At 39.7% G+C, this 26,351-nt stretch overlaps 1 protein-coding gene across 6 annotated transcripts in view; it reads left to right on the top strand.

The window, feature by feature from the left end:
- The window catches only part of agla (amylo-alpha-1, 6-glucosidase, 4-alpha-glucanotransferase a), a 68,482-nt gene extending 55,753 nt beyond the window's left edge, over positions 1 to 12,729 (top strand). For all 6 annotated transcript variants that reach the window (XM_052013062.1, XM_052013061.1, XM_052013059.1 and 3 more), the window contains 8 exons: positions 3,552 to 3,663; positions 3,787 to 3,922; positions 5,913 to 6,025; positions 8,330 to 8,541; positions 8,810 to 8,907; positions 9,096 to 9,183; positions 9,278 to 9,411; positions 11,287 to 12,729. In XM_052013062.1, the coding sequence (XP_051869022.1) occupies positions 3,552 to 3,663; positions 3,787 to 3,922; positions 5,913 to 6,025; positions 8,330 to 8,541; positions 8,810 to 8,907; positions 9,096 to 9,183; positions 9,278 to 9,411; positions 11,287 to 11,404 (1,011 nt within the window). In that variant the 3' untranslated portion in view covers positions 11,405 to 12,729. The remainder of the gene's footprint in view (positions 1 to 3,551; positions 3,664 to 3,786; positions 3,923 to 5,912; positions 6,026 to 8,329; positions 8,542 to 8,809; positions 8,908 to 9,095; positions 9,184 to 9,277; positions 9,412 to 11,286) is intronic.
- The last annotated feature ends 13,622 nt before the right edge of the window (positions 12,730 to 26,351 follow it).

The raw sequence follows: 26,351 nt of genomic DNA on the forward strand, positions 1-26,351 counted from the left end.
CTCTTATGAAATTTGTTTAAGGTTGCTTGAGGCAATATTTAATGAGGAATAGCAATTGATGCTGATTGCTCAGTGTGCTGCTGCATGCACATGGATAGAGCTGTGCTTAAAAATCAAGTTTGAAGTCCATAAACCTGTATATGACTTTTTTTAGATGGGGTGGGTGGCAGGGCAGTTGTTTGGTGGTCTATCATGGAGATATTTGTATCAAGATGTACTTCTCTCGTCAGCATCTACAGTTTAAAATATAAAGCTGCAAAGATCCACTCTGTTGCTGCTTGTGAGCTGGAGAAATGTATTTAATTGCCTTGGTAGATCCTGGCATTCATTTCATCAATATTTGCATTATACCCCATGAGTAATCAATTTATCAGCCAAATCAGACAATCTTCTGATCCTAGTCCATATGCCAACAGTGACAATGAGAATCCTTCCAGAATGCAATGGTCATCAGTACAAATACCCAATCCTTGAAAGCCACAGATGAGGCCAAAGACTAATTCTTCTTCAACCTTGAGCATTTCTTGGCCTGAGTCCCAACACAAGGTAAACTGATCTCCCTTGGAGACATCAGTGCCAGAGTCGGAAGGGGTGCAAATCTCTAGAGTGGTGTAATTCATAAGGAAGGAATGGGGAAAGCAACTCCAAAAGAATATTCTTCCTGACAAAATCATCCTGTTTTGTAAGAGAAAAGATCTCACAGCAGTCCCCTCCATCAAAGCATGGACATCATCTGTAACAATCATAGCACTACACCTGCCTGACAAGCGGTTGAAAAGACCAGACAACAATTGAAAAACAAGGCCTCTGAAACAGGTAAAATCCCTGCTGAGGTACTAAAATGGGCTTAAGAAGTACTACTAGTATGTGAATTCGAAACCTCATCTGGGAAGAGAATATGTCAGTGGACTTTGAAAACTGTTATCATAACCATATGGAAGGAAGGCAAGTCCGATTGTGATAATTACAGAGGGATCTCTCTGCCGTATGTCATTGCAAGGTTTCTCCCATAGCCAGAGGGCTCCTCCCAAGTCGTATTGTGGATTCTGCCCATCAAGAAAGACAATGTTCCTGATCTTTACTGTGCAACAATTCTGAGAAATGCAAAGAGCAGCGGCAACCACTGCACGTGATCTTTCTCAACATCACAAAAGCTTTCAATTGCATCAACCAAAAGCGATTATGGAGAATCTTTCACTTATCTTCTGGAAGACACAGCTCCTCCACAGCAAAGATCTGCCAACTACCTCAAACACTGATCACTTCCCTCATCTCAGGAGCCAATTCCCAGCAAGATAGTAATGAATCACAAAATTCAGCACTGCCTGTATTGTACCAAGACAACATTTGACCGACTGAGGAAAATAGTGTTCGGAGACCAATACCACCAATCCAACATCAAGCTTGTGGTCTTTCCAAACAGCACTGATCCCATCATCCTCCTAAGTTCAGAGTTATGGACAACCTATTAGCAAGCACCTCAAAGCATTTGAAAATAAGATATCTTTATGAGTCACATGTACATTGAAATGCACAGTGAAATGCATCTTTTGCATAGAGTGTTCTGGGGCAGCCCGCAAGTGTCGCCACGCTTCTGTACCAACATAGCATGCCCACAACTTCCTAACCCGTACGTCTTTGGAATGTGGGAGGGAAACCTGAGCACCCAGAGGAAAACCCACGCAGACACAGGGAGAACGTACAAACTGCTTACAGACAGCGGCTGGAATTGAACCCAGGAATGGTAATACCAATACTGTCTCCAGTCAATTGCTAGATTAGGTAAGCCTGTATGCGTTTCCTCTTGCAGGCAAATGTCTCCAGTATAAGGTGAATGGGCCACATTTCTCTACTTCGAGCTCTGTCACATGATGAGATTTCCAGGAAGATAGAGAAACACATCAGAGACATTCTTGAAGATTCCTTTAAGAAAGAATATTCTCACCCACTCGTGAGAATCCCTGGCCCATGGTTGCACAGAATGGAGAAGAGGATTAGGAAGTACGTGGAGGCTGTTCATAAATAGTAAAATGAGCATACAACACCTCAAACTATTCCTGCACCCACCCACCCTGTCAAGCACCATGTGCCCCATTTATGGCAGAATTTGTACATCCCCTTTAGGAATTTCAAACTGTCTCAAAACCTGTGGAATTTGGAGTGGAAGCAAGTCATCCTCTCAGTCCCTAGGTCTGCCTAGGAGGAAGAGAAGATAGAGCTAATGTTAGAATGCAATTTTAGGTATGTCCTTGGAGCAAATTCCAGTATTTCCCTGTCAGTGTCATTTCTATGTATTGAGGGAATATGACATAAACAGTAATTATCTCTTTAGTGGAATGTGTCAATACCTCTGGGCAAAGAAAAGATCAGTAAAATACATGTTTCCTTCCCAGAAGTGACATGGTTGGCTCTTTATCAATGAGAATATATTTGTTGTCCTGCACCAAGGTTCCCTATTCCCTCTAGTGAAAGGCATCACACACAAAGTGCTGGAGCAACTCAGCAGGTCGGGCAGCATCTACGGAAGGGAATAAACAGTTGATGTTTCAGGTCAAGACCCTTCATCAGGACCGCGTCTTGGTGAAGGGTCTCAACCTGAAACATTGACTGTTTATATCCCTCCATAGGTGCTGCCTGACCTGCTGAGTTCCTCGAGAATTTTGTGTGTGTTGCTCCAGATTCCAGCATCTGCAGAATCTCTTTTGTCTCAGTGGAAGGCATGTTGTTTTTGACCTCTACTAACAACAGTTCGGTGCAGAAAATCCCTAAGCAGGTGTAAGTGTAATGACTGGCTCTTGCTATTTGTTCACTGCAAACCACTAAATCCAGGCTGACAGCCTTCAATCAAAATTGTTTCCCACTAGGGTGGAGAGTTGGAAGTTTAACTAGGGGTAAAAAGGGGAAAAAACATGATTTTGTGAAGTCTACAATAGGCCCTACCTACTATGGGATGAACTTCAAAAACTGTAACCGAGTTGCTGATGGGCAGAATTGCTGAAAAGTAATATTTAATTTGGTAATTGTGGTAATATGTAAAAGTCATGAAGTATGAAGTGTCCAGGTCCTTTTAATTAGAACATTATAAATCATGCCATTAAATTGAGTTTGTGGAGTGTTTTGTCTTGCTTTTTAATACACTCCCCCTTGGTGCACTGCAGTTCATTGTTCTAGTTCAGGGACAAGTCTGAAGGGGAGATGTCTAGTTAACCCTGTTCGAGGGCAAAGGGAGTTTAGCGAGTTCAACCATAAGTGTCCCACTCAGGGTGAAACAGTTGGCCCTGTGACATCGGTTCGACATCCCAGTTTGGCTCCTGGGATCTGCTGCAGAATTGGGTCTATGAAATTGGATGGTCAGAAGGCAAGTCATGAGAGTTGCCAAGAAGGGGGCCAAGGACTCCAGAATCAGGGGGGGTGGATTAACCAGCACATTGCAGTAGATTCCTGATATTGGGAAATATAGTTTCCCCAGTAGTCTAATTTAGATAGTGTCATCGTAACATTTTTCTCTAAATATTTTAATGGGTGCATTTTGAGATGTTGTTCTATATCAGGTGCAGCCACTACATGATGTCATGCAGGAAGCCATGCAGCGCCATATGGAAGGTGTAGAGTACAGAGAAAGAAATGCTGGTCCTCATATGGACACACGCATGAAAGATGAAGGTATTTAAGCAACAACTTTGGTTCCTATACTCTACTAAAAAATAAGGTACCAAGTCATTTTTAGTTCTATAATCAGTTTTGAGACATTGTACACATCAAGATAGAGTTTATTTTTCCGTCTAGGTTTCAATGTTTCTATAGGGGTCAACCTAGAGACAGGTTTTGTGTTTGGTGGACATCGGTTCAACTGTGGTACCTGGATGGATAACATGGGAGAAAGCGACAGAGCTCAAAACAGAGGAATTCCAGCCACACCAAGGTAAAAGACTCAGTAAAATGAGATTGAAAATATTGAACTTCAAGAAAATAATTTTCAAAACTTTTCTAAACAAAATTATTTTTGTTTTAATAACAACCTTATGAACCTATGAATATGATATAAGCTTTAATAAAAAGTTTTGTCATTGTGTTTTTTTTTTGAAACTCAAATTTTGATACCAAAAATGTTTTTCCAAAAGTCCAGGCAAAAGTTACAGTGGTAGGTACTACTTATGACAAAACCGCACTCTGGGAGAAAGTTCCATGACCTGCATGATCTTCAAGTTGCCAAAGTCAATTATTTGCATTTGTTTTCCAGCAGAGGCTGTCATAGTAGGTAAACATATTGAAAAGGCACTTGGCTCTAAACATGAGTTGCTGTGATGGACAGAACCTTTTAGGGGTGCCATGGTGGCACAGCTAATGGTACTGTAACTGCTTAGTGCCAGAGACCCGGATTCAATCCTGACCTTGGGTGCTGCCTGTGTGGAGTTTGCAAGTGACCGTGCACTTTTCCTCCTGATGCTGTATTTCCTCCCACATCCTAAAGGCGAGCAGGCTGGTCCATGATAGAATCTTGCGGGGGGGGGGGGAGAACATAAGTGGGATTAGTGTGGGGGGGTGCTTGGTGGTTGGTGAGCTGAAGGACTTGTCTCTGTACTGTATGACTTTCTGTAATGTACTGTATCTTTCTCTAATTTCTCTTACATCTCCCTTTTCCAATCTCACCTTGTTTAAGAGTCTCCTTCTCTCCGGACTCTGTTACCACTAACCTGCTGATCTTCCAACTTCACTTCTGTGCGAAATGACATTATAAATGATTTTTCTTTGTCACTCCCTAGCTTTCAAATGTCATCTCACACCCTCCTCACAAATAAAAAAAGCCTTGAACTCTTTGTCCTTGTAAACTGCTCCTTTTCTAACCATCCTTTCCTTGACAAAGTGTTTGACATGTTGTTGCATCCCAAACATTTGGCCATCTTCCCCACTCCTCGATGCTTACATTTCTACATTTAGATGTCCACCATTGCCACAAGATTGAGAAGCTGCTTATCAAAGTCACAATTAACATCCAATTGGCTGTGACCTTGGTGTGCTGTAGCTCCTCGTCCTCCCCAACCTGTCTGCAGTCTTTGAAGCAGTTGACCACAGCAACCTTTTCAAATGCTGCTCTCTTGTCCAGATGAGGAAGCTCCTCTTGCCCAACTCCTCTCATCTTTTCAGTCAAAACCAGCGAATTACCAGGAATGGCTTCACTGATTATTTGCTGCTCTCTCATTAACTCTGTTCCATTGATATGAGCCTTTTGTGCATTCCTCCATCCGTTCATTTTCTCTTGCCATCAGCAGCTGTACTTCCAGACACCTAAGCCCCATCCTGCAATTTCTTTAATAAAACATTGACTTGGTACCACTCTGAGTCTTTCTACCACGTTCTTTGACCCCTCTAAAATTAGCCTCTCGTTTAAACGTTTTATTATGTCTCTTAATTCTTGCGATTCTTTTGACTTTGAGTTTGTTTTCCTTTTATACCTCTGTATGCTGTTTGAAATGCGTTGTTCTACCAAAGCCATTATATAACAGCAACTTGATAAATTATTTCCTCTCTTTTCTCTATAGAGAGCATAGGAAATATGAGCAGGAGTAGGTCAACTGGACCATTTGAGCCTGCTCCACCATTCATCAAGATCATGGCTGATCTGGCCGTGGACTTAGCTCCACCTATCTGCCTTTTCCCCGTAACCCTTAATTCCCCAACTATGCAAAAAAATCTAACTGTGTCTTAAATATATTTAATGAGGTAGCCTCTACTGCTTCCCTGGGCAGAAAATTCCACAGATTCACTACTCTCTGGGAAAAGCAGTTTCTCCTTAGTCCTAAATCTATTCCCCTGAATCTTGAGGGTATGTCCCCTAGTTCTAGTCTCAGCTACCAGTGGAAACGATATTCATGTTTCTTAAAGTAACCATTTGAAATGTATTTATTTTTCAGGGATGGATCTGCAGTTGAAGTTGTTGGCCTTTGTAAATCAACTGTTCGTTGGTTGACGAACCTTTCCAAAAATTCTTTGTTTCCTTACAATGGAGTCAAGGCCCAGCTGAATGGTGAGAGCACTCATCTCCTAACAATTATCTAGTGAGTTGGGCAGAAAAGTGCAAATGGAATTTACCAAAGGGTGAGGTACAAGAGAGCAAGCAAATACACAGTAAGCAGGAGGATAAATATTGAGTTGAGTAGAGGAGGAGAGAAACCTACCTGGGAGTGTAGGTCCACGAAGGTGGACCTTCTTTCCCCTCCTCCACCCACCCTATCTGCCCATCACCCGCACACTCCTCCCACTGGATCCCCTCCCCCTACTGTTCCCATCTGCCCACCCCACCTCCCTTATTCGGTTCCATGGTCCACCTTCCTATCCTATCAGATTCCATCATCTGTAGCCCCTTGTTTTCTCCACCTTTCACCTCCCAGTCTCTGTCATGATTTCCGCTCTTCCTTCCTCCATCTGCCTATCACTCCTCACCTGGATCCACCTATCACTTGCCAGCTCTTTGTCCACTCTTCCCACTTGCCTCTTTATACTGACTATCTCCTCCCTACTCTTCCAATCCAGGTGAAGGGCCTCAACCCGAAACGTTGACTGTCCATTTCCACCCTCATGCGCTGCCTGACCCGCTGATTTTTCCCAGCAGTTTGTTTTTATAACTCTATGGAAATCTTGGGCCAACTGCACACTTCTGTTGATCAATTTTAGCTTTCTGTCTGCAACTCATAAATCTTTGTTGTTAAATCCCTCTATGGCTTTTTTTCACACTACACCATGAAACATTCTAGTTTTCTATCTGCCCAAAAACTTCCTTCCACCAAAGTCCACACCTTGTCCCTTTCCTCTTCATTAGTGGCTGAACTTTAGGAATAAATGTAGGCCCTGTAAATCATCCAGACTTATTTCAGTATTAATTGAGGTTGTAGCTAAACCCATCTTGTACACACATCTTTTCCCCTTATCCTTTGATAGATTTCAATTACCTGAAGATATTAATGTCAGATATAATTCTAACAATTGACCAGACATCAGTTGCTATACTTGGCAGAATTCCAAATTTCAATGCCCTTGGCATGTGGAAGCATAGCTCTCATTTTTAAATAGTTTCTTTTTTCTGTTGGTGCCCTGTTGATTCTCCATTGCATCTTGAAACTTTGAAATCACCCCTAAATTCTGGACAATACAATCCTAGTTTGTGTTATTGCTCTTCATAAATTAACCCATGGAATATGGGCATCATTCTAGTAAGTCTACTCTACAGTACCCCTTCCATATTGTTTGCTGCCCATAACTGAACATGTTTCTAACAATGATCTAACTACAGGTTTGTATAGCTGAAGGATTTCTGTTCACTTGCATTCTAGATATAAAGCCCAGCTTTCCATTAGCCTTCTTGATTAACATTTGTAGCTATTCATGGTGTTACAGGTGGACAGTGTTTCTGCTTTGCCATTTATAAAATATTTTGATATGTTTTTTATTACATCCAAATTTAATGACTTGGATTTCAAAGTGGGCAAGTACATTTCCCTAAGTTTTATCCAATAAGTTCACATTAATCTCTTTCCAGTTATAGAGCCATAGAGTTATATAGAACGGAAACAGGCGCTTTGGCCCAATTCGGCTACCTACCTGCCTTCCCTATGTTTGGCCCATAGCCCTCTGAACCTTTTGTATCTGTATACCTGTCCAACTAACTGCCCAATTGTACATTTTTTTTGAATTTATGGGCTGCTGTTTGGTTAGTCTTGGGTTGTTCAAAGTGTGAAAGCTTTAAATACGTCGCATTGAAGAATATTTAGCTAATTGTCCACTTTGCTGCCTTAAAAAAAACATAATGGAGTGACTCATCCCCAGCTGTAGTGCTCTTAAAACTTATAACTTGAAATTTGCCCTGCCAACTTGGAGTTTGGGTGTAAAAATTGAAAATTATTTACTGAATGTTCACAATTGTTTTAGTCTCCTCCCCCTCCCCCTACCTTTTCATTCTGGCTTCTGCCTTCTTCCTTTCCAGCCCTGATGAAGGGTCTCAACCTGTAACATCGACTTTTTCCCTCCATAGATACTGCCTGACCTGAGTTCCTCCAGCATTTTGTATGAATTATTTTAGCCAGCCAATTTCTTTTGCTATTGGTTAAATCTGGTTAAACATTCAAATCAAAGTCTGCAACAGTTCAATGGATGGTCATAGTTTTATTTCAACACCTAAAGTGACCATCTCCTACGAGGTCAATCATCTCAATGGTCAAATGTTAGCTATGATATGGTCTTTGTTTAAGAAGTTCATAAATGTTTGTAGTTGAATTCTAAATTATAATTCCCTAAACTTGCTATATTGGATGATGAGATTGATTTTATTACACAGGAAAAGAAATATTTATCACATATGAAGAGTGGAACAAAAAAATACAAGAGAACTTTGAAAAGCACTTCTTTGTTACTGGGGACCCTAATGATCCCAATGAAAAATTTCCCAATCTTGTCCATAAAAAGAACATTTATAAAGACAGTTATGGAGCTTCCAGCCCATGGTGTGATTACCAGCTGAGACCAAACTTCCCAGTTGCTATGGTTGTGGTAAGTGACCCATTTGTCTGAATAAGTGTTTGTGTTTTTACTCTATCTTCTTAAAGGCATTAAGTTATGAGGAAATATATTTGTGACTGAGGCTAACATTTGAATTCCCGTCTCACATGTTTTAAATTAAGAGCTTGATGCCATTTACCTTCTGTCGTGTCTCCTGTAAAATCCTGCACTGTTCACCATCGTACGGATATGTAAAACTACATGAATGCCCAACTAAAGCTTTATTTACAGTATTAAAATTATTACTTTATATTTTCAGGCCCCTGAGCTTTTTACACCAGAAAAAGCATGGAAAGCTTTAAAAGTTGTAGAGGAGAAGCTGCTTGGACTCCTGGGATTGAAAACTTTAGACCCAGAGTGAGTTAAATTATTCCTGTTCCAAATATCTCTGGCTCTTTTGCAATTCCTGTGTTTTAAAATGAATTAGTGTGCAGTAGTGATTCTAAGATATTTCTTTTAGTAAGCTGTTCGTTGATCCCCATTTTCTGTGGTTATTCTTTGCTAATGTGTCCTGACAGTAAAGTTTGATTTCTCTTTCTGGTTAGTGACCAGGTTTACTGTGGTGTTTATGATAACTCGATGGACTGTGACAACTTCAACGTTGCTAAGGGCTATAATTACCATCAAGGGCCGGTAATTATTTGTACTATATTTCATCTACTTCAGCTACAATACCTACTGCATATAATATGAAAGACATGTTATTTGCATTTCTTTTGTTTTCTAGGAATGGGTGTGGCCTCTAGGATATTTCCTTCGTGCAAAATTACACTTTTCAAAAGTGATGGAAAAGAAGTTGTATGAAGACACTATATATTTAGTGAAGCATGTTCTTTCTCACCATTATGATCACTTGTCAAAGTAAGGGAATAATTTAAAGAACAAAAATACATGGTTACATTATGCAAGTTTCCTTTGCAAAAGTTTTATTTTTGAATATTGCTCTATCTTTATCAAACCATTACAGTAAGTTGGTTTGTATCTGTGACTTTGATTGAAAAGATTTTTTTTGGTACTAACTGAAGTAACATTTGTTAATTCCCATTTGGATGGTTATTTGCTCTTGTAATTAAAGCACATATATATTAACAGGGGTACCTGGGAGTACAAGTGCATAGTTCCTTAGAAGTTGTATTACAGGTAGATGGGGTGGTGAAAAAGGCATTTAGCATGCTGGCCATCAGTCAGGGTATTGAGTATAGGTGTTGGGACATTTTGTTGCGGTTGTATAAGTCATTGGTGAGGCCACACTTGGAGTAATGTGTACAATTTTGGTCACCCTGTTATAGGAAAGATGTGGTTAAACTGGAAAGAGTGCAGAGAAGATTTACGAGGATGTTGCCAGGACTAGAGGGCCTGAGTTATAGGGAGAGGTTGGTCAGGCTAGATCTTTATTCCTTGGAACTTAGGAGAATGAGGGGTGAACTTATAAAAATGTTTTAAAATTTTCAGAGGCAGAAATAGGGTGGTTCGTAACAGTCTTTTCCCCAGGGTAGGGGAGTCCAAAACTAGGGGGCACAGATTTAGGATGAGAGGGGAAAGATCTAAAAGGGACCTGAGGGGCAACTTTTCCACGCGGGAGGGAGGTGAGTAAGTGGAACGAGCCGCCAGAGGAAGTGGTTGGGGCAGGTACAATAGTATCATTTAAGAAGCACTTGGATAGTTACATGGAGGGGTGGGCAGAATGCAGGAAATTGGGCTAGATGGGTGAGCACCATGGTCGGCATGGGCCGGTTGGGCCAAAGGGCCTGTATTCATGCTGTATGACATTAAAAGGAATGCAAAACAGACTGCAAAGGGATCTAGCAGGAAGCTGAGCTTTTAAAGAAAGATATTTTAATTCATAACTGAATGGTACTCAAGGTTATATTTAAGGGCTTATTCAAGTAGGGTTATAAGGATGTCAGAACCCTATTTGTAATTTTATAACAATCATATAGGATTTTTCACATTTTTATGAAAATAATGTACAGAAATTCACTTGTTCAAATTCCTGGTGCTACTACCCACAGCTTGATTTGAGGATTGTGAATTTCATTGAATATCTTGGGAACAGTGCCATCAGTCATTCTATTGGATGAGCCCTCATTGCCAAGTACAATTTGCAGAGTAACAAAACCTAGGACTGTAACAGTGAAACTTCCTGGTCCAAATTTTCATTTCTCATATGCTTGCTGCTTAAGTTACTTCAAAGGCAGGTGAAGTTGGGTGGTTTGATTCAATATGTAAGCTGTTTTATTCTCTAGCATGTAAAGCACATGCTATGCAACTTGTTTATAGTTCCAAAAAAAGGAAGACTGTGAGAACTATTCAGTAGCTTGGATACCTCAGTTTAACACTTTGTATTTCTACATTCTGTCCTACTGCTCAACATTGCAGTTTGATCCTTTTACATTCAACTGCTCAGTTTCATCTTCTTATGATTTCTGAGCTATAATAATTCTTTCCTTCTTTCTCTCTGTGTGTCTCTTTGTCTGTGTCTACAGAAATTAAGACATCTTCAACACTTAAGAGATACCCCAACTAATTATGTTTTGCCAACAGCTTGATAATACAGCGTGGAATTGTCTTGAGGAGTCAACTCTTTTTAATTCAGATTATGCTTTTAAGAAAAAAACTGTTTAGCTGAGATGCAAAACCTAATGTATAAACATTCATAGAACCTCAAACTGTGACAGTTACCAAGTAAAATGAATTCCAGTCCTTTTACTTACTATGTTTTATTTTGTTCTTTAGGTCCCCTTGGAAAGGTCTTCCAGAGCTTACAAATGAAAATGGAGGGTATTGTCCATTTAGCTGCGAAACACAGGCTTGGTCAATAGCTACTGTTCTAGAAGTTCTGTATGAGCTCTGAAGTGTAATTTTCTGTTGACAACTGCAGTGCAGTAGTTCAACTGAAGGTGGTCCTTTCGTGTCTCTCCAGAGTATTAAATACCACTTGCCATTTAACTGTATGGTTTTTGTGATACAATTAAAAACCTCATTGACATTGCTTGAACAGGACAAAGTTGTGATCTTGTATGTGATATGTAGTTAGTTGTATTTTCTTGTGGTACGATGATTAGCATAAAAGGAGCTCTTCAAATTAATGATATAATGTGGTTGTGATATTAACTGTTATAACCTTGCCTGGCTGTTAGCAACATTACATTAATCTGAAACTTGCTTTAAATTGCTAACCCAATTATGTAGAATAGGATCTAGATCTTGAAGTTGGAACAGCTTATGATAATTTGGTTAACATGGGTGCAATGCGCTAATCAAAATTTGAGCTTCATTGTAGCTACCACCATTGTTGTTTAATTGGCCAAAATATAAAGAACCTGCATTAACACATTATGAATGGAGTAGAAAGTTATAATTTTAAAGCACTTTCAAAATTATTTTTGTGTAGCAATGGTGAATTAATGTGGAAGAGAAACATTATCTTGTATAACACTGTGTAGCGGCTTATTTTAAGCGCAATGGAGTGAAAATTATTTTAAGTACTTGCATGAAATTTGCACATTTTAGAATTGTACTATGCAAAAACTGTGTTTAAAAGAAAGATTTGGAGACGTTATGCCTTCAAGGTCTTGATGGTACAATTAGTCTTAAATTAACTGATTATATTAAGATTGCGATGGAGTACAAGTATAGAATCATATAATATGCATGTATTTTTCTATCTCAGTAGGGGAAGAAGTTCAGATGCACATTCATGTCTGATCAGTTTCAGCAAATAAGATTGTAGCATTTCCACCAGGTCTTAAAGTCTGCTGTAAACATTTACTTTGCTATTCCTGTGCAGATGCTCTTGTCTAATACAAGAATTGACCATTTCAATGCATTAAAACCAGCAGATTTTAAGCTTGCCTCTCAATTAATTAGTACTGCACTAGGTAATGGAGGACAAAAACTGATAGAGATATTTGATCTTATCCTCCCAGAAAACATTTGCAACTTCATTCCTAAGTATAATGCTCAACATTCATTGTTCAATTGACCTTTCCAAATGTTGAAGAAACTTGACATGCCCCTATTTTAAAATGGTGTCACATTTTGCTTGGAATTGGGGGAAATTAAGTTTAAAACACAGCAGCAATTTCTACATCCGTTTTGTGTATTGTAAGGACGGATAGCTACGAATCAGACATTGACATTATTTACTCTTATGATTAAACATATTATTGCATTAAATCACTGAAAGGCTGCTTTTTGTGTTTGTGATTTGTCATTAACGTGAAGTCCTTCATTGTGTTTGTAAATGAGAGTTTTATATATTGCATTTTTTGGTTATAAAGTATGTCCTGTCCAGAACTCCCATTGTAACTTTAAAATAAAAACTAATGAAAATACATTAATGGTAAATTTTTGGATAATGGTATGTTGCCAGGGCACTAAATGGTCCATCTGTTATTTCAGCTGTTAACTGGAACACTGGAGAAATGACAATTGCCCTCTGGATATACGGTTATTATATTGACTCACCTTGTTTCTCTCTCAGCAAAAAGCAAACTGCTGGAGGAACTCGGTGTGTCAGGCAGCTTCTGTGGAGGCAGAGGGATATACGATGTTCTGGGTAGAGACTGTGCATTGAGACTGAGAGTATAAAGGGGAGATGAGATGAAGGGGAGGGGTGAGGCAAAAGCTGGTATCTAGATGGATCCAGGTGAAGAGGGTTTGACGGGCAGCTGGGGCCAGGTTGGGGGGTGGGGGTTGAAGGAGGAGTGGCATTGATGACGAGGCTGGAGATTGTGGAATCTGATAAGAAAGGAAGGTGGTGAGTGGAACCAGAAAAACCAGACAAGGGAGGGCTGCTGGGCAGATGGAAACAATGATTGGGGGAGGGGGGTTTGGAGGAGACGGGATAGGGGACTGAATGGGTTGAGTGTGTGGGTGATCCAGCAGATGGAACCAGGTGGGAGATGGGAAAGAAACTGGGTAACAGGGTGCTGGGGGTGGGTGGAAGAGTGTGTGTAAGAGGACCTGGGTGAATCAGGAGAGAGAAAGGAACAGAGGGTGTGTGGGTGACCTGAAATTGGAAAAATTAATGTTCTCTCTCAACTTCAGTTATGCCTTCAGTGGAATTAGGATTAGTTTGAATACAGCAGATACCAAAAATTCTATTTTTGCCATGGTTATTCTGTGTTTTATACACAAAACAGTAAAACATCCATCTTTGAAATAACTGATGTGAAAGTATAGCAACAAGGAAATGACAATACAGCAAAGATTGAATGTGGAAACAAAAGATACAGAAGATTGTAAAGCTAGAGTAGAAAACAAGTTCAAAGTTGAGTTCATTAAGGGGTTCATCTAGTTTAAATGGGGAGCAAAGTTAATGTATGGGGCAACAGAGCTTTCAATGACTTCAAACCATGAATGGATAGAGGTCTCAGAGACTCAGTGGACATGATTTTCTCTGTGTGACAATCCCAGGAACAATGCAAGAAGAAGCATTAACCAAATACATGGCCTTTTCCAATCTCACAAAACTCTGAATCCATCAAGTGGGAAGGTATTTGCCCTCCTCAAATTTGGTTGCCTGCTGAATTTGTCTCCACGTTACGTTTGCTTGTAGGAACATGACACCAGAAGAACTAAAACTGTTCATGAAGGTGATCTGAACAAATGGGTCCACAACTGATCCAATCTCAGTGAATACAGAGGTCAACAAGGGTGCATCATTTGCCCTGACAATGTTTCTCAGTCTTTCTCTCTGCAATACTGATCTCGCCTCCAGCTAATCGATGGAACTAATGGGAAATTGCTCAACCTAAGTCATCTTTTCTCCAGAGCAAATATCGCCCTGTAACACAGTAGCTGAGCTGTAGTATGCAGATGAAACATGTGTATGCATGCATTCAAAGACTGAGTCACCAAGCCATTGTCAATTTGTTCAGTGAAGTTAACAAGAGGATGGGTCTTATACCCAACATCTGCAATTCAAAGGTCCTCCATCAATCTGCCCCCGCTGTACAATGCTGCCTCTGACAATAAAGGCCTTCAGTGAGATGCTGGAAAAACTGGACCATGTACTGGGAACCACCTCTCAGTGAAGACACACAGTAATGATAAAATTCACCTTGGCTGCAGTGTGCCAGCATAGCTTTTAGTCATGTGAGGAAAAGGGAGTTTCAAGGTCAGGACTTCAAACCTGGCACAAAGCTCATGATTTAGCAGGCAGCTCTGAAGCCTGCACTTCATGTACTCCTTGAGGTTCAGACTAACTATGGTAGGCACCTCAAAGCACAGTAGAGATACCATGAACACTGTCACTGTCTGCACAAAATGGCCAGCAGGATAAGTGAACCAAAATCCATGTACTCTCCCAACCCAGCATCCCCAAAGTTGAGACCCATTTACAGTCAATAGACCCAGTCGGACAGGCTGTACCAACACCAGACTCTCAAAATGATCTCTTCCCATTGACTGACAGAGCTCTGTCAAGGCAAGAGATTATAGAGGCATACAGCATGGAAACAGGCCCTTTGGCCCACTATGTATAGGCTGACAGTCAATTACCCATTTGTACTAATCCTGTATTAATCCCTTTTATTTATTCTTCCCACATTCTTATCAACTTCCTCCAGATTCACTCGCCTGCACGCACATTATCAGGTGACAGAGGAAAAGATACAAGGATGTTTTCAAAACCTTGGGAAATTCTACCTCTCCAGTGACTTCTGGGACTCTGCTACTTGTAACCACTCAAATTAGAGAAGAGGCATTTGAGCTGGCATTGAGAACCAAGCACACAGGAACCCAGTGTAACTGGAAGGAGTGCACCGCCTTCCAAACTACCCACTCATTGGCCTTCATAAATCAGGGCATTGAATACAGGAGTTGGGATGTTATGTTGAAGTTGTACAAGATGTTGCTGAGGCCAAATTTGGAATATTGTGTGCAGTTCTGGTCACCTACCTACAGGAAAGATATCAATAAGCTTGAAAGAGTGCAGAGAAAATTTACAAGGACATTGCCAGGACTTGAGGACCTGAGTTATAGGGAAAGGTTGAATAGGTTGGGACTTTATTCCCTGGAGCGCAGGAGAATGAGGGGAGATCTTATAGAGGTATACAAAATTATGAGGGGTATAGATAGAGTGAATGCATGCAGGCTTTTTCCCCTAAGGTTGGGTGAGACTAGAACTAGAGGACGTAGGTTTAGGGTGAAAGGTGAAATATATAAGGGGAATCTGAGGGGAAACTTCTTCACTCAGAGGGTGATGCAAGTGGGGAACGAGCTGCCAGCGGAAGTGGTTGATGCAGGTTCAATCGTAACATTTAAGAGCGGTTTGGATAGGTACATGGATGGGAGGGGGTTGGAGGGATATGGGACCAGTAAAGAAGATCAGGTTGGTAGGGACTAGATTGGCTGAAGGGCCTGTTTCTGTACTGTGGCACTCTATGACTTTATTTATATAAACCAAAGGTTTTAATTTAGGGGCAGACTGTGGAGCCAAAGTCAGTGCCCTCTGTCAAGCCAGCCTCACCAGACTTAAGGCCCAACAGTGCATTTTTACTTTGACCAGACTAAAATACTAAAATGCCCTGAGCTGACTTGTTCTCTTCAGCAGCTTTTTTTTCAATGGTAATGCAGATATTGGCCATTCTAAAATATGGGACAATTGATCACATTAAAGAGGATCTTTGTCTGCCATGGAGCTCCTGGCTTTAATTTGTACGTGTTAGCGCTGGAATTTTACACAAAGTAAATAACACCTTGAATAGTCCTTCTTGCTGTGTCATTGGGAGACTGAACTATTATATAACACGATTGAGAAGCTTCAAATGTTTAAAATCATGCACTATTAGTCTTGACTTTCTCCAGTTCTGGATTAACATAAATGGCATCCTCTAATTTTCATGGTTTAGAGTGCCTTTGCCATCATTCATAATTAATCTTTTGGTAATAAAAATAGAAAATGCTGGAAATATTCAACAGGTCAGTCAGCGTGGAAAGTGAAGCAATCAATGTTTTAGGTCCAGGATCCTTTGTCAAAATGGGAAAGAGGGAAAAGCAAGTTAGTTTTCAGTAGCAAAGAAGTTTGAGGAAGGGATGAATAGAACAAAGGGGACATCTTTGATTAGAGTGAGATCAATTCGGTTGATGGGGGCAGTTAGATTATCAGTTAGAGGCACATTATGCTTCTTTGTCTGAGAAACGTATTGAGGCTGTGAGACATGTGCTGCAAGCCAGACTAAAAATAGAAGAAAAACCAAGTCAAATTATGACAGGCAGAAATGATGTTCTGATATAGACAGAAAGAAAGAATGAACTATCTAATGTTGGGGAATTTGATATTGAGTCCAGAAGATTGCGACGTCCCTGTACAGAATTAACCCTTGTTGTAGTGGTGTAGGAGGCCACACACAGAAAGGTCAGAGTGGGACGATGAACTAAAGTGCCAACCAACTGGAAGCTCAGGTTACCTCCTGTGAACAGAGCAGAGATTCTCTACAAAGCAATCACTCAATCTGCATTTAGTTTCTCAAATGTGGAGGAGACCTCTGGTGTTTGCTTTTCAAATATTGGTCTGCACAACAGTATTGGAAAGTTATATTAATGGAGCCAACTGGTGGAAAACTTATTAAAGCATTTTGTTTATTTTTGACTTACTATGAACAGACTGGCCAGATACTATTCTGAAATAAAGAAAAATTGACTTCTGCACTTTGTACAGTTTCATAGTGCACATTAGGAATTAGAGATTATCAACCACATTTACAATTAGGATTTTTTAACAATTTTAGATGAATAACTGAAATAATACTCACATTAAGGAATATCAGATATTCATATATTCATATTTATTAGTGCTCCAGTGCCATGATTCTAACCCATATTGACCTCAGTTAGTCGGCTACAGTATGGTCGATGGTTCAGGATGACCTGGGGAAAAGGGAAAAATAAATTTGCTCTGAAATGGTATACACACCTAATGTATCTTTATGTTTATTTCAATGAACTATTGCTAGTGGTTAACCGCTTTGTTTCCTGAACAAGGAAGCCATTTATTGCACAGATGGTAGTAAGATTGTGTCAGCATAGCAACAACTACACCTAGATAACTGCTCAAAAACACTCGGATATTTTGTGGAGAATTCTGAGGATTTGGGATTTCTCCAGTTCAAAGTGCAGCCTCTAATGCTGCCTTCAAATTAATCAAGGAAAATTGCATCCAGTTTTCCCTGGCACATTGTGGTTTTACAAACTAGCATTGAAAAGGAAATGAGAAAAGGTAAAGCAAATGATCTACTGGAGCGAATTTCAGAGGAAGCTTATTGGACAGTAAAGAATCCCCCAGCAAGAGCAAATATATAAAGGTTTTTAATTCCATTCAAATTATATAAAGATGTTTTTAAATTGAGAGTATATTAAATTATATAAAGTAGACTTAAGCGGTCTGAAAATTGGTAAATCTATAAGTACAAATAAAGCTTGATGTGAAGCATCATTTTCACATTTAGTTACACCAAAAATGCTTTAAGATCAGGGAATTGGCCTCCTCATAGAAATAGCTGGTTGCAGTGAATTGTTCTAGTTTTAATGTGATTGGCACTAATATAGTTCCATCTTTTTTCTTCAGTATTGCAAGATGAAGCAATAGGCCATATTGAACCAAACTAAAACATTACAACACAGATTACTGTAAATGCAAACAGAGAATCCTGCCCAGAAGCATTCCTATCTAGCACATTAAACTACTGATGTACTTCATGCTATTGGAATGGTTGCCTTTGACTTATTATTCTTTATCCTGTCCTTTGTACTCTGAATTTTTTATGGTCTGCCTTGGCCTTTATGTCACACACCCACACATAGTTATCTTATGATGTTAATATTCTGAAATTTATAGCTGTAAGGCTTTAATCTCAAACAGGCTATATCCAAACCATGGGTGAAAAAAATAACTATTTCAGAATAAAAGGTAACTTTTTTTAAAACACTTGTAATTGCCATGTTGCATGGGTCTTACCAATATGAATTCTCTGAACTTCATTAATACAGTAACCTGATGCCATGAAAATAATTCAGCATTTGTGTCACTTGATAAACAATTACCTTAATGTTCAATATACGTGTTTGGTTTTTGTGACTGGAGTAATAATCCAAAGGTTTGGACTAAAAGTTAGTGAACAAGAGTTTAAATCCTACAATTGGTAACAACATTTTGGGAATTTGAATTGTTCAGGGGACAAATAAATCTGGGAATAATATAAAAAGGTGTATCTTTTACATAAGAATAAATATTAGCCTGGTCATCAAGAAGCATGCTGGTCTTTAAATAGTCACATAAAATCTTTTACATCACCTGAAAATTCATCTCAGTTTGAATGTGAATTATTGCATTGGTGGACACTGTTTGACCCACAGCCAATTTCACTGTGTAGAAAGGTTAAACATTAATGGCAAAAAAAAAGGCACAAAAAACATATCCATGCAAAGCTTGAAACAATCCTCATCCATACACAGATCTTTCTGAAAAAGTATTTTTCCAGTTAAGATAGAATCATCAAAAATAAGACTGGAAAAATTATTCTGAATTTATTATTCTAAATCTCACTTCAGTGCAATTAATCAAAAATAGACGCCCCATGCCAAAATTCAGAAGAGAAAGTTATGTTCTTCTAAGGACCAGGGCCCTTAACTTGCCATGTAGATGGAGCATTTGCCATTCATTCTCTTCCTCACTGAGACCCCATTAAACACATTCCATGTCACAGTTCAACTGAATTGAATTACCTTTAAGTCTCAGCTCAAGGGACTCGGAGACTTAAGATTACTTTCTGATTTTGATCCTAGATTCTCTGGTCTATGTTACTTTCGGTGGAAGCCTTCTTATTTCCTTTTAATCTGTCAGATATTCAGCAAGTACAACCTGAAATGACCTCTTATATCCTTGGAGCCTACTCATTGAATATAGTTGACATGGATAGGTATGATTACTTGCTGCTCTTCTTCTGCCCAACTTTCAAGATGGTCTTATGATCCAATGAAAGTAAGGGCATAACTACTTCCTGTCCTAAGGGACAGGTCTCCCTCCAGTGCTCTATCACGGAAGCTTGAATTACTTTTGCAACATCAGATGTCACTTCTTTTGTAGAAACATTGCATTATTTGGGAGGTTTCAGATTCAATCCATCCATAATCTCAGCTTTTGAAATTGGTGACTCACTTTGCATCTTGACCACTGTGATTTCCTTAAAGGTGCCAAAATTCACTTGTCCTGACATCTTTTATCAGTTTGTCGATAACCTGTGCTTAATATTCTGTTGTTGCCATAATAAAAGCTATTGTTAAACTGGTGTACCTCTGATTGACTCATTAAGGCTGCCTTGACATCATTGACTCAATATATCATATAGAGTGATGCAAGTATAACCACAGATGCATCTCCCTCTTCCTGGCACAGAGTTGAAAGGCAGTGCTGCTAGACAGGAGTCAATGAACAGTCCAACAAAAGTGCTTATTGATGGATGTTGTGCCAAATATTACTGAATAAGCTTTGATGACACTGGTGTGAAAATCCCAGAAATGATGGCTAAGTGTTGAAAGTTCCATTTGGCAGGTGAAATATAGCCTATTGTATTTACTTGGTTACATTTACAGGTTTTAGGCAAGATTTTGCCGACAAGGATTTGTTTTTGTAAATTCAGTTTTCCTAATACTAATCTCAATGTATTTGTGGGTTTATTTGCAGTGACTACAATACTAAATCCCAGGGGAGAGGTTAGTTTTACAAATCATGTTTGATTTTGCTTTAGGATTCAGATCAAGATGCTGCAATTATAAAAACATCACATGACCTCAGACAACTTTGTACATTAAGTGACCTGTCTTTATTTGCTTAGTAACTATTAGTGTGTCGTAATACAACTTGAACAATTAATTATCACAGAATCTGCTTGTTGATATGAACAACATTGGTTTCAGTCTTGGCATTTTGCAACATTGCACAGCAAGAAACTTATTGTGTGCAATAATGAACTTTAGTTGTTAAGATTGACCTATAATCATTAATGGCATTAAAGGATAAGATAATATATTTGTAAGATATTTATTAATCAATATATTTATTTATTAGTCACATGTACATTGTTTCGATGAATCTTTTTACGTTACTGAGAACGTGCTGGGGGCAGCCCGCAACTGTCACCACTCTTCTGGCGCCAACATAGCATGCCCGCAGCTACTAACCTGTATGTCTTTGGGATGTGGGAGGAAATCAGAGCACCCAGAGGAAACCCACGCAGACACATGCAGTACAAACTCCTTACAGACAGTGGCGGAAATTGAACCCGGGTCGCTAGTGCCGTAATATCATAATGCAAACCACTACACTAACTGAGTAATTTGAACTTCATTCTTTTTGTAATGGTTTCCTTGCATAAGAACAAGAAGTAAGTGGGGGAATAAATGCAGAAGAGCACACGAACAAAAGACTGCACTGATAAATAAGGTCCAAGTAAGAAAAGACTTGGTAACATTACAAACAGGGCCATAATATGTGAAAATACTAATATGTCTAAAATGTGTTAATAGGTGCTTAATCTGAATGCGCCCTACAAATGGCATTTGTAGTTAGGTGGATGAATCTAACAGTGTAAATGTATGTAAGTGGATATGATATAATTGCTATTATGGAGACATGACTGCAGGGAAACCAAGACTGGGAGCTGAACATTCAAGGATGTTTAATATTTAGGAGGGATGGACAAAAAGGAAACAGGAGGTCCAAGATGTTTCATCCAAGGACAAAGGGATGAAGCAACAGTGAGAAAAGGTACTGGCTCAGAAAGTCATGGTGTAGGATGAGTGAGGGCAAAGATGTACCAAAGGAGCAGAAATTTGATGGATGTTGTCTATAGACTTCCATTCAATAGTCATATACTGTAGCTTCAAACAGGAAATTGGTGAAAAAAAGTGCTGGAGAAATTAATGGAACTGAAAACCAATAAATGCCCAGGGTCTGATGACCTATATCACAGGGTAGTAAAGAAAATAGTCATGAAAAAAGTGGATTGATTGGTTGTCATCTTATAAAGTTCTACAGATTATGGAACAATTCCTGTAGACTAGAGGATGGCAAGCGTAACCCCACAATTTTAAAAAACGGATTGAACAAACGGGGAACTACAGATTGATAAGCCTAACATCAGTAAGAGGGAGTTGCTAAAGACTGCTATAAGGGTGTGATAAAAGGACACTTAAAAATTATCATTAAGGATTAGGCAATGTCAACATGCATTCATGCATGTGAAATTGTGCTTGCCAAACCGGAATTTTTGAGGATGTAACTGGAAGAATAGATAACAGACCATCAGTGAATGTGGTGTATTTGTATTTTCAGAAGGCTGTTGATAAAGTCCCAGATAAGAGGTGAGTGTGTATCAATCCAGATTTAAAACAAAAAGGTTGTTTGGAAAGATACACTGAGATCAGAAACAAATAGAAGCTACTGAAAACGGAGCACATCCATCAGTAATCGTGACAAGAAAAGACAGTTTTTCAGTCTTCTGGTGTTAGAAGAGTTTCTGTGGAGTTCCTACTCTGAGATTGGTGTTGAGAAGAAAAGTCGGTACTACCTCCATGCACTGTGTAATGAATTAATCTGTACGATCGGTATGTAAGACAAGATTTTCACTGTACCTCGGTACAAGTGGCAATAATAAACCAATTCCAACCAATTCCAATTCCCCCATGCCACATTTATGGTTGGCTGAGGACTGTTTGATCCTATCATTGAGTGCAGAAGTTGTATTGTTCCCATGCCCTTGTGCATGTCACCAAGGTGAACATGAGGGTTAAACTTGAAAACACACATATGAGATAGAAAAATCATTTCATCAGTTGGAAACCATCTTGGTGTAATTGAAAGAACTGGTAATATGTAAGACATTGCTCTTGAAAAAATAAGGCAAGATTGCAACAGCAGTGCTTTAAATGTCAATTTTTCACTGTGTGCTGTATACTGCACCTGAATGATTATTATGATGATATTAATTAGTACACATTTAAATATTTATTTATATTTGTAATATATAGGCAGGTATTCATGGAGAAAAGATTCCAGCTATAATGCTTTTAGATAGCCACATTACTGACAGAGAAATGGAGGGCTATGTGGGAGGGAAGGGTTAGATAAATATTAGAGCAGGATAAAATGTCGGCACAACATTATGGGCCAAAGGGCCTGTACTGTGCTGTTGTGTTCTATGTTCTATGTTCTCTGCCATTATAACAGCCTGAAAGAAAAGCAAATATTGTGTAGGGTTAGAAAGTGAAGGAAAGAAAGAGTGCACCAGTCATAGAAATTTAATGGGTGAAATAACCCACAAGTTCCTTAATAAGGCACTGTTAAATAATCATGGAATAAAACAGCAGTAAAGAAGGCAATTTGGTCCATCAAATCTGTACTGCTCTTTTGAAGAGCAATGATACAAACAATCATTGCAGTGAGGCAACATTAGGGGGGCACAGCTAGTAAAGCCGATGCATCACAGTGCCAGTGATCCAGGCTCAGTCCTGGTCTCAGGTGCTCATTCTCCTTGTGACCGTGTAGGTTTCTTCTAGGTTCTCCAGTTTTCTCCCACATACCAAAGACGTAAAGTTGGTAGGTTAATTGGTCAATTTAAAATGTTCCTACTGAGTTGGTAAGTAGTAGAATCTAGTGGGTGTTGATGAAAGTGCGGTGGGGGTGGGGGGAGGGAGGGAGGGAGGTTAAAACAAAAAAAGTAATGTGGGATAACTGTAAAAAGGTTGATGGTCAGCGCTGAATTGCTAGCCCAAAGGGCTTGTTTCCATGCTCTATGACTCTATGAACACTGAAAAACCAGAAGTGTATGAATCAGCAAGTCAGTAAAATGATATGTATAGCTTAAATTGCTACTTAAATGTCCTCTCCCAGTCCCTCACCTCAACCTATGTGACAATGTGGGATCGTTACTTCACCCTGGGCGGGACACTTTGGTCACACTCATTAAACTCCCTTCACCTTTGAACTGGGATACCAAGATGTCTCCCCTCCAGCAGGGATCTTTATCAAGAATTTGGGTCTGCTTACATATTTGGGTCAGTGGGATCTTCAATGTGTTTCCAGCATTTACTACTTTTATTCAGATTCTGCCTTTTGCTATTTATTTTACTCCTTAATTTCCCCATTTAAGTTCCCATTGGCTTGACTTCTTATTATGTTTTTGACATACCTGAAGGGCTTTTGATATGTGTAATTGCTTTGTTATGGTGTGTTATCTGACAATTATTTATTCATTTCATTCTACCCACTAACATCGTCCCTAACTGGAAAATCTACCTCCCCTTTTGTGTCCTAACTCAGTTAACACACCTACCCTTTGGCTTACAGTTCCAGTGAAAGGTTTTGCCTGATACTTCTTTCTTACAATTGATATCCTATGCATTTCCAGCTTTTTATAAAAATTCCAACTTGTCATTTCATAGTCCCTCAGATGTCAGAAACAAAATGTTTTCTGAATTCTGATAACTCTCGTACCAAATAAGCAACAGCTTGAAAATGGCACTTTGTGTTTATTTACATACATGGAGTTAATTGTAATTTTATTTTCCACATGTGATCAGTTCCACAGATTCACCATCTTTACTAATGAATGAATTTCTTTATTCTAAAAACACACAAACTCTTCCCCCCGCCTTCCCTCCCTTCCCCTCCAACCTGACATTGTACCTTGAAACCCACTCCACCTCTTCCTATTCCGCAGTTTTCATTCCAGTTGGGGACCCGATCACAAATCACCTTGTTATGAGACTAGTGTTCACAGCATTCCCAAATGTTCCCTCTTATTTAACACGATTGCTGCTTTAAAAAAAATCAGCCTCTCCTGAAAAAGCCCACTCATAACCCCACTACTTTGTAATCACTTTCTCAGAACTAAATGTTCTTCTTATTATCATTACACATGTAAGATAAGATATCTTTAATAGTCACATGTACATCGAAACACACAGTGAAATGCATCTTTTTGCGTACAGTGTTCTGGGGGCAGCCCACAAGTGTCACCACGCTTCCAGTGCCAACATAGCATGCCCACAACTTCCTAACCTGTACGTCTTTGAAATGTGAGAGGAAACCAGAGCACCCAGAGGAAACCCACACAGTCACATGGGGATAACGTACAAACTCCTTACTGACAGCGGCCAGAATTGAACCCGGGTCACTGGCGCTGTAATAGCATTACGCTAACTGCTACACTACCGTGCTTGCCCATTGTATGCACTACCGTGCATATAGTTGCTATCTAACTAAGTTCTCACATGGAATCAGAGTTCTACAACACAAAAGCAGGCCCTTTGCTCCACCATGCCCATACTGTGCATTGTACCTAACTAAACTAATCCAATTTACCCATAATAAGTCTGTAGCCTTTATGATGATACAAATACTTATCTAGATGCTTCTTAAGTATCATGAGAGCATCTGCATCCACCTCTTCAAGCAGTGCATTCCAGACTCCAACCACACCCCCCAGCCCCCCACCCCCACCGCCCTGTGAAAAATCATCTTTTATCATCTGTTGCTCAAAGTCCCTGGAAGTACTGCCATAGTCAGAGTTGTACAGCACAGAAATAGGCCCTTCAGCCCACCATGTCCTGCTGACCTTTTTTGCCTATCTACACTAATCACATTTGCCCACATTAGGTCCATATCCTTCTACGTCTTGCCTATTTGCATCTCTTAAAATGCCTTTTAAACATTGTAATTGTATTTGATTCCACCATCTCCTCCAGCAGCACGTTCCAGATATCAACCACTTAAAAAAAACCTTTCCCCTCAAGTCCCCTTTAAAACTCCTTCCTCTTACCATAAAGCTTTGTTTATGATACCCCTTTCATAGAAAAAACAAATATTTTGACCATCTACCCCACCTATGCCTCTCATAATCTTACATGCTTCTATCAGATCACCCCTTAGCCCATTTTGCCCCATCACTAAAGTCCTCCAATCCAGGCAACATCCTGGTGAATCTCTTCTGCACTCTCTCCAGCACAATCACATGCATTCTATAGTGTGGCAACCAGAAACGCACACAATACCCCAAGTGTGCCCTATCCAGTGTTTTGTAAAGTTGCAACATAATGTCTCATATTCTGTGCCCCGACCGAAGGTGGCAAGCGTAGCATCTGCCTTCTTCACCACCCTATTGACCTGTGTCACCACTTTTAGAAACAATGGACATGGATCCCTAGACCCATGCAGCACATCCATGGAGAAGCTGTGTGTGACTGCAATCCATGTTTTCTGTTCCACATTGTCTTTGTCATCATTCCCGCTGACTTTCCTTTCCCCTGCATTTCACATTTTTGGAATTGCTTTCTGATGGTCCTTTTGCTCTCCGTTCCAATACAGTCAGCACGTCTCCATCGACTTTGCCATATTTGATGACACTAGCATGGACTTCATTCATAATCCCTTCACCTTGTCCACTCAACCAAGAAAATCTCAACCATGAAGAATGTTGATGACACCCAAACTTCCATCTCCAGCAGTGCCACTCACAGGTGTTGCTGTTCTATCATGTAACATCCAAACGAGTGAAACCTCTGACATCTTGAGGCTGTCAAAATACAGCACCATCCAACAAGAGCCTCTGGTGCCAACTTTTAATTTGTTTGTGGGGGTGGCTGTTATTGGCAATCCTGGAATTTAATTTCCATTCCTAATTGGCCCAGAACAGAGGTCCAGCCAGACTATGTACAATCATGGTGCCCTGCCATGGCTGTTGCTTCTCTGAACTGCTTATCCAATTTGTGATACGTTATCAAAAGAGCTTCTCATA

The sequence above is a fragment of the Pristis pectinata genome, chromosome 3, assembly GCF_009764475.1.
Source record: "Pristis pectinata isolate sPriPec2 chromosome 3, sPriPec2.1.pri, whole genome shotgun sequence".
Classification (NCBI taxonomy): domain Eukaryota; kingdom Metazoa; phylum Chordata; class Chondrichthyes; order Rhinopristiformes; family Pristidae; genus Pristis; species Pristis pectinata.